The 11208-nt window shown below is 35.3% G+C and overlaps 3 protein-coding genes across 3 annotated transcripts in view; all 3 read left to right on the top strand.

Moving 5' to 3' along the window:
- The window catches only part of LOC141300244 (acyl-coenzyme A thioesterase 9, mitochondrial-like), a 6220-nt gene extending 4719 nt beyond the window's left edge, over window positions 1-1501 (top strand). The window contains exon 11 of the mRNA XM_073830569.1: window positions 1489-1501. Coding sequence (XP_073686670.1) covers window positions 1489-1501 — 13 coding nt within the window. The remainder of the gene's footprint in view (window positions 1-1488) is intronic.
- tagln3b (transgelin 3b) lies at window positions 1198-3195 on the top strand. The gene is made up of 4 exons (XM_073831001.1): window positions 1198-1706; window positions 1798-1972; window positions 2216-2318; window positions 2438-3195. Exons 1-4 carry the CDS (start codon window positions 1527-1529, stop codon window positions 2577-2579), a joined length of 600 nt encoding a protein of 199 aa, XP_073687102.1. The 5' UTR covers window positions 1198-1526; the 3' UTR covers window positions 2580-3195.
- Window positions 3196-6101: 2906 nt separating this feature from the next.
- c1qtnf9 (C1q and TNF related 9) lies at window positions 6102-9175 on the top strand. The gene is made up of 3 exons (XM_073831177.1): window positions 6102-6319; window positions 6577-6639; window positions 8175-9175. The coding sequence occupies exons 1-3, from the start codon at window positions 6133-6135 to the stop codon at window positions 8942-8944; spliced, it is 1020 nt and encodes a 339-aa protein (XP_073687278.1). The 5' UTR covers window positions 6102-6132; the 3' UTR covers window positions 8945-9175.
- Window positions 9176-11208: the final 2033 nt, after the last annotated feature.

The raw sequence follows: 11208 nt of genomic DNA, 5'->3' as shown, positions 1-11208 counted from the left end.
ACCTAGGTGTGCACCAAACAAGCGGACCGATGCTGCTAAAAGGATAGGTCTCGGTCCACTTCCAAACTAACTCTGGTACGATTCGAATTAAATATGAATGCAACACAGACCAAATACTTCTAAACGAACCAAAACCAGGAAGTAATGACAAGATGTGACGCTATGCGACAAGATTTTACGAAGGGAACAAGCAGTGTATCCAAAACAAAATGAGCAGAGGGCAAACGTAGAGCACGAGGAGGTAAAGTGCCCTGTATGAGCTCTTTATGAGTTCACAGGTGGTGAAAATAAAATCATATACATGCAACAATGAGAGAGCTTAGTCCAGCAGAGGGCATTGCGTGTATTCGTCTTAAAGCAGCGATTAGCAGACCAATCAGTGAATGGGTAGTTTGATTTCATACACCCACAGCGCCGCTTTAAAGGAACACTCCACTTTTTTTGGAAATGGGCTCATTTTCCAACTCCCCCCAAGTTAATAAGCTGAGTTTTACTGTTTTGAAATCCATTCAGCCGTTCTCCTGTTCTGGCGATATCACTTTTAGCACAGCTTAGCATAGATCATTGAATCCTATTAGACCAATAGCATCGCGTTCAAAAATAACCAATGAGTTTCAGTATTTGTCTTATTTAAAACTTGACTCTTCTGCAGTTATATCATGTACTAAGATTGGCAGAAAATGTAAAGCTGCGATTTTCTAGGCTGATAAGATTAGGAACTACACTCCCATTCCAGCGTAATAGTCAAGGAAGTTTGCTGCCGTAATATGGACGCAGCAGGCGTAGTAATATCACACAGCGGCTAAAATTAGTTCCCAGCTAGGTATTCCAACGAGGAACGCTCCCTGTGCATGCAGTTTGTCACGTTGTGCTGCGTGATATTACTGCTCCTGCTTCGGCCGCAAACTTCCTTGGCTATTACGTCGGAATGGGAGTTTAGTTCCTAATCTTATCGGCCTAGAAAATCGCATCTTTACATTTTCTGCCAATCTTAGTACACGATATAACTACAGAAGAGACCAGTTTTAAATAGGACAAATACCGAAACTCGTTGGTCATTTTTGAACGCGATGCTATTGGTCTAATAGGATAATGATCTATACTAAGCTATGCTAAAAGTGATATCGCCAGAACAGAAGAACGGCTGAATGGATTTCAAAACGATAAAAAATCAACTTATTAACTCGGTGGGGGGGTTGGAGAATGAGCCTATTTCCAAAAAAAGTGGAGTGTTCCTTTAAGTCGAACCCAGCTTTTCCTTTTGTTTGGAGTGTTCGGTGAGTTCCACCACGAAATATACGTCATTCAACCCCACCAACCAGGTTGTGAACGTATTACTATGCCTTTAGGTTCGGTATCTTATCTAAAAATGCTAGTGTGAACGCTAAGTGGACCAGGACCAAATGTAGAATTTGCCTTTTTGGTCCAGACCAAAGTAACCGAAGTACAAGTGTGAACACACCCTAAATTTGTTGTTGTTGTTTCTAGATATACTGGGTAAAGACTTAGAATTAATTAACTTAACAATGGCGAACCGAGGACCCAGTTACGGACTGAGCCGTGAGGTACAGGAGAAGATCGAGCAGAAGTATGACACAGACCTGGAGTCTCGACTGGTGGACTGGATTGTCGCTCAGTGTGGAGGAAATATAGAGAAACCACAACCGGGGAAGCAAAACTTTCAGACCTGGTTAATGGACGGCACTGTGAGTAAACACCAGTTTGACAATATCACACCAACATGATTCCATTCATCTTTTATTTATCTTTATCTCCCCCTTTCGTCCCCATCTGCAGATCCTCTGCAGACTCATTAACAGTTTGTATCCGCGTGGTAAGGAGCCTATTAAGAAGATCCCAGAGACTCAGATGGCCTTTAAGCAGATGGAAAAGATCTCCCAGTTCCTGCAGGCAGCAGAAGCGTATGGAGTAATAACCACAGACATTTTTCAGACAGTGGACTTGTGGGAAGGTACAGTAAAATGAGCTTTTATAAGTTCTATAACAGCACTTCATGGACTTCGGAATAAGCATGGTGCTTGTAAAAGCAAACCGCTGTAGAAAATTAATGTTTGAGTTTGAATAGTTTTGAAAGATTGCTTTTAATCAGCCAGGCCTTGCATGCTACAGTACATCATCCTAGAAAGCATTTCAAGTTGCGTTCTTGGTGTGTAGCCAAAATCACTTCAGTGCTTGTTGGTTCCCTTGGTTAAAGGAAAAGACATGGCAGCCGTCCAGAGAACTCTAATGGCCCTGGGTAGTGTCGCTATTACAAAAGACGATGGACTTTACCGAGGTAACCGGGACTGGTTTCACAGGTGAGCAAGACAATTCCCATAAAGCTCATAGCCAGACTAATTCATAGTGTCTGGTTGGACTTGAATAGACTTTGTTGTGTCTCAGTGCCATGTGAACTCCTTTTGATCTCGTGTGACAGGAAATCTCAAGGCAACCGGCGAGAGTTTTCTGAGGAGCAGTTGCGGCAGGGTCAAAATCTGATTGGCTTACAGATGGGCAGTAACCGTGGGGCATCTCAGTCTGGCATGACTGGTTACGGCATGCATCGGCAGATTATGTAAAACTACTAGCGCAACTTGCCTAAACACCCTGAAGACCTTAAACCCTCTCACCCAGCCCTTACCAAGCAGTGTTCCTTGATGGTGCATCTATTTAATGAAGAAGAGTCTTAGTAACTGAAGTATAGAGGTTTTAATATATTAGAGCATGCTAGATTAATCTATTTTAAGTTTGGTTTGCTCAGCTTGTGATAAAATCTATTTATTTATTTGTAAATGTATGCAAAGACAGTTTTATCTAAGCAAGTCAAAACAACTGCCTTATTCTCTCTGAGCGAACAGTGTTAATATACCAAATAACAGACAGCAACTGTAACAGTCTGCTAGTTTACATAGTGTTTGAATGTACAGTAAAGGACAAATGTTTGCCCTTGCTGATACTCTATTGCACCTGTTGTTATTGCGATCAGTTCTGTTTTCAAAACTGAAAACGTTAAGGATGTCAATGCACATACTAACCAGACGTACTGTATGCAGATTACTAATAGTTATAAATCTAGAAATATGTTAATTTGTGTTGTTCATTGTTGTTGTGTGTGAACATTCCATGTCAGTTTCATAATAAGCTTAGATTTGGTGACCATGTTTAATGTAAATGTTTAATAAATTGGTATGTTAACATGAGGTTAATGTGTTGTTTGTTTTCAAATGAATTTAAGCCTAAAGAATGTTGTACAATGTTTTAAAGGGATAGTTCACCCAAAAATTTTAATTCTGCTGCACGTTGAACATTCGTGTTGGTGCTGTTAAAAAAACATGTTGTATATGCTCATTTATGCTAAACCATGTAAAAAATGTGTGGAAGCTGCTAAATCATATAGAGAAGGACTTAGTAAGCAGGAAAAGGCACAATATTTTGACAAACTAAAGTTAATAGGGGGCAAAGATACGTACAAGCAGTAATAATTAAGATATTAGCCTAATATTTCACCTACCTGACTGGAAATAAGATTCTTGCCTTGAAAATCCTGGTTCAGATTGAAGGCCTTTTGTTCCTCAGGCAGTTTTTTGCACTCTTCCCCTTGATTTGTTATAACTTTTAACTATTTATAAGAACTCCGAATGTTTTTCTCGGTCCGAACGACAAGCACAGCCCAAAAGAGAAGCATTGACCATTTTCAGCTGCAATAATTGGTAAAATATGTGAGTTTCATTTGATTTAGTGGCATTGTTTATGTTGTGAAAACACTATTAATTACATAATTTACATTTTTGGGTGAACTCTCTCTTTAGGTATACTTTAGCTTAAGGGTAGTGCTTGTAGTCCTTTACAGATTAAGAAAGTTATTGATGTTACAGTATATTGTCAATCATAATCAATGGCGTAGCGATTCCAAAAGTGGAAGGTTGCCAGGTTTTCATAACACAACCCGCCCAATTTCTAATCAAAATTAGCACAATAGCATTCGAGCTTTCTGATGGTCAAGACACCGAATTCACGTAACCAACTTAAATACAAGTAAAACCTGAGTGAGTACTTTATCGCACAAATTCCTGTTGAAATGACTGGGTTTGGAAATTAAATTTCGGCAAGTGAGTTAACCTAACTGCTTCTCATCAGATACAAAAACAAAAAACAACTGTCTGTGTAAGAAACTAAACATCACTTACAACTGTTATTGCAACATTATAAAGAATTATTTTCATTTTTGCGTCAGCGGGATCAAGTCTATAATATACAGTTTACATACACCTTGTAGAATCTGCAAAATATTAATTATTTTAGCAAAACAAGAGGGATCATACAAAATGCATGTTGTTTTTAATTTAGTACTGACCTAAATAAGACATTTTCACATAAAAGATGTTTACATATAGTCTACAAGAGAAAATAATAGTCGAATTTATATATATAAAAAATACTCTTCAAAAGTTTACATCCTCTTGATTCTTAATACTGTTGTTACCTGAATGATCCACATCTGTGGTTTTGTTTTTTTGTTTAGTGATAGTTGTTCATGAGTTCCTTGTTTGTCCTGAACAATTAAACGGCCCGCTGTTCTTCACAAAAATCCTTCAGGTCCCACAGATTCTTTTGTTTTTCTGCATTTTTGTGTATCTGAACCCTTTCCAACAGTGACTGTATGCTTTTGAGATCCATCTTTTCACACTGGGGACAAGTGACGGACTCGTATGCAACTATTGCAGAAGGTTAAAACACTCACTGATGCTTTAGAAAAAACTATATGCATTAAGAGCCAGGGGAGTAAACTTTTCAACAAAATGAGTCAATGTGCAATTTTTTTTCTTATTTTGCCTAATATCATATTTTGTTTTATTTAGTACTGCACTTCAGAAGCTACAAAAGATACTTACATGTTCCCCAGAAGACAAAATAAGTTAAATGTACCCTGATCTTTAAAATAAATGCATCAGTGAGCATTTGAACCTTCTGAAATAATGCTTACAAAAATGCTAAAAAAAAATAAAAATAAAAAAAAGAATTTGTGGGACCTGAAGGATTTTTCTGAAGAACAGCGGGCAGTTTAATTGTTCAGGACAAACAGGAGACTCATGAACAACGATCACTAAATAAATAGAAAATGCCGCTGTGGATCAGTCAGGTAACAGCACATTAAGAATCAAGTGTATGTAAACTTTTGAACAGGGCAATTTTTATAAATTCATCTATTATTTTCTCTTGTGGACTATATGTAAATGTCTTTTATGTGAAAAATCGTATTCAGGTCTGTACTAAATAAAAATTCACATGCATTTTGTATGATCCCTCTTTTATTTTGTTAAAATAATTGACATTTTGCAGATTCTGCAAGGTGTGTAAACTTTTGACTTCAGCTGTAATAAACTATATATTTAATTTAGCGATACCTATATATAAGTTCATATAGGCTATCTATATATTCCGAAGGCGTTTGCACATTGAAGCTCTGCTGTAGTTTCTCCTAAATGGCTGTAGAAACCTTTTAGCTCTAATTGAAACCTTTATGTTTCAGAGGGGGAGGAGGCACATGACATATTTCAAAAGCTTAAAGCCAAATGGATTCATAAGGTCAAGCACTGGGATGCGTCGGATTGCATTTGCAGTGTCACTGAAGTGGAAATTTAATCAAGATGGAGTAAGGAGCTACCATATGCATTAAGCAATGAATTGCATGATGCTCTTTAGACTGACTTTATGACTGTTCAGTAACATTTCTAAAGCAACCAAATCAATTGCTCTGTCACATAAAATCCCAAAGCCCTCATGGAAATGACTGACTTAATGAGGGTTTGTTCAGTTTAATATTAGCCCTACTCCACAATATAATGAATATAAATGGGTTTTGTTAGCAAAGCTCGATGCTAATATAGATTGGGCAATAGCATGTTTCAGGTTGATTATTATCTAAACTAAAATACATAAAGGAATTACAATTGGAGGACACAGGTGATGTGTAACATATTTGGGTAAAATAAGTAATCTAAACCAGGACTTTCTAACCAATGAAATTGCAGGTTTGCAATGTGCCAAGACTGAAAAATCTTGTGCACATTAAGTTTCTTCAAACACAGAGACTGTTTTTGGACTCGAGCTGTTGAAGTGCTTAAGAGGACCATGCTCTTTCCCACACAGATTTGTATGCTTTTTCTAGTTGTATTGGTCAATGCTGCAGAGCAGAGCGTTTCTGACAAAAATACCGTCTGTGTGTACGGTCACCCCGGGATCCCCGGAGACCCGGGACACAATGGAATGCCAGGCCGTGATGGCAGAGACGGGGCCAAAGGTGATAAAGGAGATAGAGGTAAGAATGAAAGCAAAACGTTTGACTCCGGTTAATCAGTCACCTTTGGGCTAAGTTATGAGGTCAGATAGGTACACAAATTAAACAATGCTGTAAAACAATTCTGTGGAAGGATGTTTGCAGCACTATTTGACATTTAGATTTTAAAGTTCAAGCTTGGTTTGTCAGATTAATAGACTTTTGATGTCCCTGCATGGAATGAAAGTGTGAAAGCATAAAATACATGCCAAAAATGCAACTGTTTTTGTTTTCTAAAGGTGATATAGGAACATGCGGCACAGCTGGTAAAGATGGACCAAAGGGAGATAAAGGAGAACCTGGTAAATATTCATTTATTATTATCATTATTTTCATTTCATTATTATTCCTATTAGTGGTAGTAGTATTATTTCATATTTATGCATTATTTTTTTATTAATTTTTTTAACCCTCTATATTTATATTTAGCACATACAGTTTGTATTTAATTATTCATATAATTATTAGTGTAGTTATAGTAGTAGTAGTTGCAGTAGTATTATTTAAATTCTAAAATATAGCTAAAATGGGCAGAACCTATTTCTAATGTAAAAATAATAAAATATATTTACATAAATATATGTTTTATAAGTTTAAGCTACTTACAGGTTCTCATATATTTACTTGCCATTTATTATATATTTTCAATATAAATATATTTGTATTGTCCGTTATATATTTGAAGAAATACATTTTTTATTAACAAAATGTATTTTAAGATTAAAAATTTAAATTTAAAAAATATTTTTTGCCTGCCCTTTAAAGTATATTTTTTAAGGTTTAAATTACATATATTTTCAAATTTAAAAAAAAAAAAAAAAACGTAACCCTCCACAATTATATTTAACACATATTTAAAATATATTTTGGCCATAATGTGTGTGTATATATAATAATTATTATTATTAATATTAGTAGTAGTAGTAGTATTTAATTATTTGTTTAAAAAAAATCTAAAATATAGCTAAAATGGGCAAGACATATTCCTAATATAAAAATGTGAAAAATATAAAAAAAAAAAAAATCTTAACCCTCCATATTTATATTTAGCATGTATATATATATATATATATATATATATATATATATATATATATATATATATATAATGATTATAGTAGTGATAATAAATAGAAATTTAAAATATATTTACATAAAAATATATTTTGATAACTTTTAGTTACTTATATTTCCTCATATATTTACTTCTGATTTATTATATTTTTGTTTTATAAAAATATATTACAAAAAAATATGTATTAACAAAATGTATTTTAAGATGGGAAATTTTATTATTTTATTATTTATATTAAATATTACTCTCCATATTTATATTTAGCACATATTTAAAATACATTTTGGCTATAATGTGTGTATATAAATGTATTTCAATTATTATGATGATCATGATTATTATTAGTAGTAGTAGTAGTAGTATTTAATTATTTCAAAATATATACATTCTAAAATATAGCTAAAATATATTTGTATTGGCCATAATATATTTAAAAAAAAAATTATGAACCCAAAATGTATCTTATGATTGGAAATGTATTTTCTTGCCTGCCTTTTAAAATATGTTTTAAGGATTCATTTTTATATATTTAAAAATGAAAAAAAAAAAATTATATTTAGCACATATTTAAAAAATATATTTGTCATAATGTGTGTATATATAAATGTACTTATTTATTATACATTTATTTATTTTTTATATTCAGTCTGGTAGTTTTCAGCCCTTATGTTTTGAAATGTATGAAAGCAATTCACATGAGTAGAAAACAGTAAATATTCAAAATTCATTTGGCTATTGCTATTATCATCATGTTTTTTTTAGGTGTTCTTGGCATAGCTGGTGCGAAGGGCAAGCGTGGAGACAATGGAGAAAGGGGCCCACCTGGCAAAATGGGGCCCCAAGGCTTCTCAGGGCCACTGGGTTTAAAAGGTCAGAAGGGAGAACTTGGTTTGCCAGGACAACAGGGCATCAAAGGGGACGTGGGTCCAACAGGCCCTGAAGGACCACAAGGAGACATCGGCTATAAGGGAGACAAGGGCATACAAGGTCCTTTGGGGCCCCCAGGGCGACCGGGCCCAAAAGGTGAAATCGGCCACCCAGGTGTCAAAGGCAGCATTGGCGTTCGTGGTGAGAAAGGGTCAAAAGGCGACATCGGGGAGCAAGGTCCAAAGGGGGACATGCCCGAGATACCAAAAAGTGCCTTCTCTGCTAGACTAAGCGAAAGCACCAAGTTACCCGCCGCTAATGCTCCAATTCGCTTTGATAGCATCCTCTATAATAGTCAGGGACACTACGATCCTGAGACCGGCCGCTTCACTTGTGTTATCAGCGGAGTGTATTTTTTCACCTATCATATCACTGTGTTTTCTCGCAATGTGAAAGTGGTCCTGATGAAGAATGGTCAGCGAGTGATCTACACTATGGACACCTACCAAGGCGGGGAGGACCAGGCTGGCGGTGGAGCAGTCCTAGAGTTGAAAGTTGGAGACAAAGTGTGGTTGCAAGTGGCTGATAAACTGCTGTTTAATGGGTTATATGCAGATGAAGACGACGATACTGTTTTTTCTGGATTTCTGCTCTTTGCAACCTAAACACGCTGCTACGAATGAGAATTTAGTGGTGCAAAACCATGCTTTGAAAGAAAATATTAAATTCACTAAATGCTTTCATCATAATTTTCTGTAGAAATGTAAACCATTGTTTATGTTTCTTAAACAAAAATGATGTGTCTTTGTGTATTTTTGCTAAAGGGAACATCACTATTACTATACCTAGGCTGACATTCCTGTAGCTTAAAGGATTAGATCACTTCCAGAATAAAAAAAAAAAACTGATAACTTACTCATCCCATGTCATCTAAGATGTTCATGTCTTTCTTTCTTTTCTTGCAAAGAAATTAAGGTTTTTGAGGAAAACATTCCAGGATTTTCAACATATAGTGGATTTCAAAGTTTCTCAATGGGTTGAAGATCCAAATTGCAGTTTCAGTGCAGGTTTAAAGCATTCTACATGATTCTAGTTGATGAATAAGGGTCTTATCTAACAAAACGATTGGTCATTTTCAAAGAAAAATACAAGTTTTTATACTTTCTAACCACAAATGCTCGTCTTGCACTACCTCGACAAGATGAGCATTTGTGGTTAAAAAGTACTAAAATATATGTATTTTTTTAGGAAATTTACCAATCGGCTCTGCAATTTGGAAATTAAAACCATTGGGAATCTTTGAAGTCCACTATATGGAGAAAAATCCTGGAATGTTTTCCTCAAAAATCTTAATTTCTTTTCGACTGAAGAAAACTAATCCTTTCAAATTGGCATGAAACGAAAGCTGCGATTGTTTTCCTTCTCTAGTGCTGCAGGCATATATATATATATTTGTAGGCCAAACCCCAAAAACAAGTAAGCATTGGTACTTCTGGTTAAGTCATCCTGAAGTCAACCAAGTTTTTGGTTAAATGCCTGAAATCTGGTCTGTGGTTAACACGAACTCAAGATATTTACACACAACAAAAAATACACCAGTAATACCCACTTCAGGGTCGGATACTATTCCAAAAATGCCACCAAAATAAACAAAAATGCTCCATAAATTTGTGACAAAGTGTTAAAAATGCCCCTGCACAATTAAGCAATGTATTACAGCTGTCGTAATTAATATGAAATGTGAAAATGAATGAAAAGTGTTAATTCACGAAATTACATTTAGATTCACTCACACTTCTTCAGATTGCTTTTACATGTTGTTTTGTACAGTGTTGAGCCTTATAACCATTCAAATGCGTTTCTGTTGAACGTAGGACTGCATTGGCAAATGAGAGGTCCATAGATTAGTCAGCGCTGAAAACACACCAATCAGAGGCAATTAGATTAGTAAGCACTGAAAACACTGTAAAATATAGCTACAAGCAGTGATTACCGGGGTTTAAGAGCTTTAAGGCATTTAAGCATTACATTACATATTTTTTAGCAAGCCTGTAACCAGCTAAATCAATGATTTAGCATTTTTGGCAAATCCAGGTAATTTAACATGTTTTTTAACATTTATGACTGTTATAGTGCCAGCTGTGGTCTGATGTAACAAACTTTGCACGCTTGTTTAGAATCACCTGCCGCATGTGCTCACCAGGTTTCGTGAAGTTTTGAGCTTTGGTTAGGCTTTATAGGCTTTTGGGTATATTTAAACTGGCCCTTTTTCTAAACGAGCCCATTATAGCTTGACAAAAAGTAAATAAAAAAAAAACAAAAAACATTAATAATTATTGACCTAGAGAGTCCAGAGAATTGCACTGCACATACTAAAAAGACATTACATTTTATTTTGCATGCCTATTTCCAAATCATTGATTTAAAAAAGCATTTTTTTTGGCAAATCCAGGTAATTTACCATAGAAATATGTTTTTTTTAACATTTATGACTGTTATGGTGCCAGCTATGGTCTGATCTCTCTCAAATTTTGCATGCTTGTTTAGAATCGCCTGTCGCATGTGCTCACCAGGTTTCATGAAATTTTGAGTTTTGGTTTTGTGTGTATTCGGACAGGCCCCTTTTCTAAATGATCCTTTAATAGCTTGCCAAAAGGTAAATTTAAACATTTTTTGATTATGATTGACCGAGAGAGTCTAGAGAATTGCACTGCAGTGTTTTATTTTTCTTTGCAGATTGAGCAAAACACCTAGGACTAATTTGCAAAGGTTTTGTACATCTTCCCAGTCATTTAATGGTTGACAGCAGTGGTTCACACAATGAGGAGGTCTATCGTTTGATATGAATATTGTGCGTATGTGTGGAAAAAAAATGCAATATACAAGTGTTTATGGACTTGAGAAATTAGATATCACACCTAGTGGCTGA

Source organism: Garra rufa, chromosome 24, assembly GCF_049309525.1.
Source record: "Garra rufa chromosome 24, GarRuf1.0, whole genome shotgun sequence".
NCBI lineage: Eukaryota > Metazoa > Chordata > Actinopteri > Cypriniformes > Cyprinidae > Garra > Garra rufa.
The sequence above is the reverse complement of the archived record's forward strand: the minus strand, read 5'-3'. Positions and strand labels throughout refer to the sequence as shown.

Coding starts and splice junctions, on each gene's coding strand:
- tagln3b (XM_073831001.1), top strand. CDS start 1,527: ATGGCGAACCGAGGACCCAGTTACGGACTGAGCCGTGAGGTACAGGAG. Junction 1,707..1,797: donor CCTGGTTAATGGACGGCACT/GTGAGTAAACAC, acceptor CCCCATCTGCAG/ATCCTCTGCAGACTCATTAA. Junction 2,319..2,437: donor AACCGGGACTGGTTTCACAG/GTGAGCAAGACA, acceptor CTCGTGTGACAG/GAAATCTCAAGGCAACCGGC.
- c1qtnf9 (XM_073831177.1), top strand. CDS start 6,133: ATGCTCTTTCCCACACAGATTTGTATGCTTTTTCTAGTTGTATTGGTC. Junction 6,320..6,576: donor AGGTGATAAAGGAGATAGAG/GTAAGAATGAAA, acceptor TGTTTTCTAAAG/GTGATATAGGAACATGCGGC. Junction 6,640..8,174: donor GGGAGATAAAGGAGAACCTG/GTAAATATTCAT, acceptor TGTTTTTTTTAG/GTGTTCTTGGCATAGCTGGT.